The sequence below is a fragment of the Centroberyx affinis genome, unplaced genomic scaffold, assembly GCF_046629955.1.
Source record: "Centroberyx affinis isolate AG114_WGS23_722 - 3 ecotype Tasmania unplaced genomic scaffold, CSIRO-AGI_Caff_v1 ptg001401l_1, whole genome shotgun sequence".
NCBI classification, from domain to species: Eukaryota; Metazoa; Chordata; class Actinopteri; order Beryciformes; family Berycidae; genus Centroberyx; species Centroberyx affinis.
Window position 1 is genome coordinate 5,224 of NW_027279883.1, and position 2,712 is coordinate 7,935.

Consider the following 2,712-nt stretch of genomic DNA (forward strand, 5'->3'; position numbering starts at 1 on the left):
GTTCCTAAAATATTCCTGTTTCCGGAGGGAACAAAGTGGGCGGGGCCCCGGCGAGTGACATCACAACCCCCCGACCTGTGAGGTGTCAGGTGAACGAGAGAGGAGGATATAAGAGAGAGAGAGAGAGAGAGAGAGAGACAGACAGAGAGAGAGAGACGGAGAGAGAGAGAGAGAGAGACAGACAGACAGGGAGAGACGGAGAGAGAGAGAAGAAGAAGAAGAGAACGTGAAGAAGAACGACTGGATATTCTTTTCCTTCAGTTTGTTTCAGTCAGATTTTGTTTCAGTTTATTTTCTGGATGTTCGGCTCTTTTTAATGTGAAACTCTGTGGCTCCGCCCACCAGGTAAGAACCAATCAGCACACAGATTTCATTAATTCATTAAGCTCTTTTCCTCTAACGGTCGATGTTTCAGAGAGAGAGAGACAGAGAGAGAGAGAGAGAGAGAGAGAGAGAGACAGACAGACAGACAGAGAGAGAGACAGAGAGAGAGAGAGAGACAGGCAGAGAGAGAGAGAGAGAGACAGAGAGAGAGAGAGACAGAGAGAGAGACAGACAGAGAGAGAGAGACAGAGAGAGAGAGAGAGACAGAGAGAGAGACAGACAGAGAGAGAGACAGAGAGAGAGAGAGAGAGAGAGAGAGAGAGAGACAGGCAGAGAGAGAGAGAGAGACAGAGAGAGAGAGAGACAGAGAGAGAGACAGACAGACAGACAGACAGACAGACAGCTGTATAGGGGAGGTTGGGGTTGATTGTAACACTTGAGACAGATGGTTCAGAATCTGGTCTAGACCACATGGAGTCGACACATGTGATCACCTGATCTCTACCTTGCTCATGATTGGAGGAACTGAAAGTGTTACAGCTAGACCCGGTCTCCCCTAATCCAACAGTGAAACTTCTGGACAAAAGACAACGCAATCTTTTTCAAAAATACAGTTTGCTGAGTTTTGGAAGCTTTGCTCGTCTGTGATGTGATATTACACACACTCTCCTCAGAGGTTTGTGTTATGTTGTGTGATTAGCAAGAGTGTAACTTTGGTTTGAGAAGTAGGGGGGCACAATAAAACGAGTCTGGGGGTTCTCCCCAAGAAAAAAATTGGCGATTTGAATCCCATTTCCTGCATTTCTACAAACATTTAGGCACTACGGTAATCAATACAAAATCCGGGAAATAATTAAGTTGGTCATCATGCTAAATTCTGCCAGAATAGTACTAAATATGCATAAGAAAAACTGTCTTACTTTCTGTATTGTTTAACCCACAACTTTACTGAACTTCACATGTTGAGTTATTCTATTATGGATGTATATATATACTGTATATATATATATTGAAGAATAGGACTGACAGATCTATGGTATATTATTGTGGCACTATCAATAGATAATGTGTCATTTGCAACTTCAACCACAGCAAACATTATGTTTATTGTGGGGGGGGGGGGGGGGGACAGGATTTTGAAATGTCTCCCCGTCCCCCAGTGGAAATTACGCCCCAGGTGATTAGAGATGTTTTGTCTCTTCAGGTGGAAACAAGCTCCCAGCTGACTCTGCAGTTTGAAACAAGACTCACATTCTGTTCCTGTACTGCCAGAACACACCTGGAGACACCTGGAGACACCTGGAGACACCTGGAGACTCCTGGAGACACTTGAAGACATCTGGAGACACCTGGAGACTCCTGGAGACACCTGGAGACATCTGGAGACTCCTGGAGACACTTGAAGACATCTGGAGACACCTGGAGACTCCTGGAGACACCTGGAGACATCTGGGAACACTTGGAGACATCTGTAGACACCTGGAGACATCTGGAAACACCTGGAGACACCTGGAGACACCTGGAGACATCTGGGAACACTTGGAGACATCTGGAGACATCTGGAGACACCTGGAGACACCTGGAAACACCTGGAGACATCTGGAGACACCTGGAGACACCTGGAGACACCTGGAAACACCTGGAGACACCTGGAGACATCTGGAAACACTTGGAGACATCTGGAGACATCTGGAGACATCTGGAGACACCTGGAGACATCTGGAGACATCTGGAGACACCTGGAGACACCTGGAGACACCTGGAAACACTTGGAGACACCTGGAGACACCTGGAGACTCCCGGAGACACCTGGAAACACCTGGAGACACCTGGAAACACCTGGAGACATCTGGAGACACCTGGAGACATCTGGAGACATCTGGAAGCAGCGATGCAGTCGTCCGTCCTGCTCAGCTTTTTTCTCCTGACTTTAGTTTCCTCTCTGCCAGTAAGAACAAACACAACAGTTGGGATGTAGCAGACGTGTGTGTGTGTGTGTGTGTGTGTGTGTGCACGTGTTTGTTTCTATAAGTAAATTTAGCTGTGTGAGAGAATGTAATGTCTTTGGGTGTGTGTGTGCATTTGTTCCTAAGAACATCTCAGTATAGTGTGTGTGTGTGTGTGTGTGTGTGTGTGTGTGTGTGTGTGTGTCTCCATATTTTTAGCCTGCCTGTGGTTTCTGGCAGGGAGATAAACATGGTTTTACATTCAACACACAGATTTAGAACAGACCGGAAACACACACACACACACACACACACACAAAACTATACTGAGATGTACTTTAAAACAAGCTCTCTCTCTCTCTCTCTCTCTCTCTCTCTCTCTCTCTCTCTCTCTCTCTCTCTCTCTTTCTCTCTCTCTCTCTCTGTCTCTCTCTCTCTCTCC

At 46.5% G+C, this 2,712-nt stretch overlaps 1 protein-coding gene across 1 annotated transcript; it reads right to left on the reverse strand.

The window, feature by feature from the left end:
* Positions 1 to 1,575: 1,575 nt before the first annotated feature.
* On the reverse strand, positions 1,576 to 2,193 carry LOC139649828 (mucin-19-like; the record flags this gene model as incomplete). Its single annotated transcript, XM_071526331.1, has 1 exon — positions 1,576 to 2,193. A coding segment is annotated over exon 1 (618 nt), but the record flags the coding sequence as incomplete, so codon positions are not given.
* Positions 2,194 to 2,712: the final 519 nt, after the last annotated feature.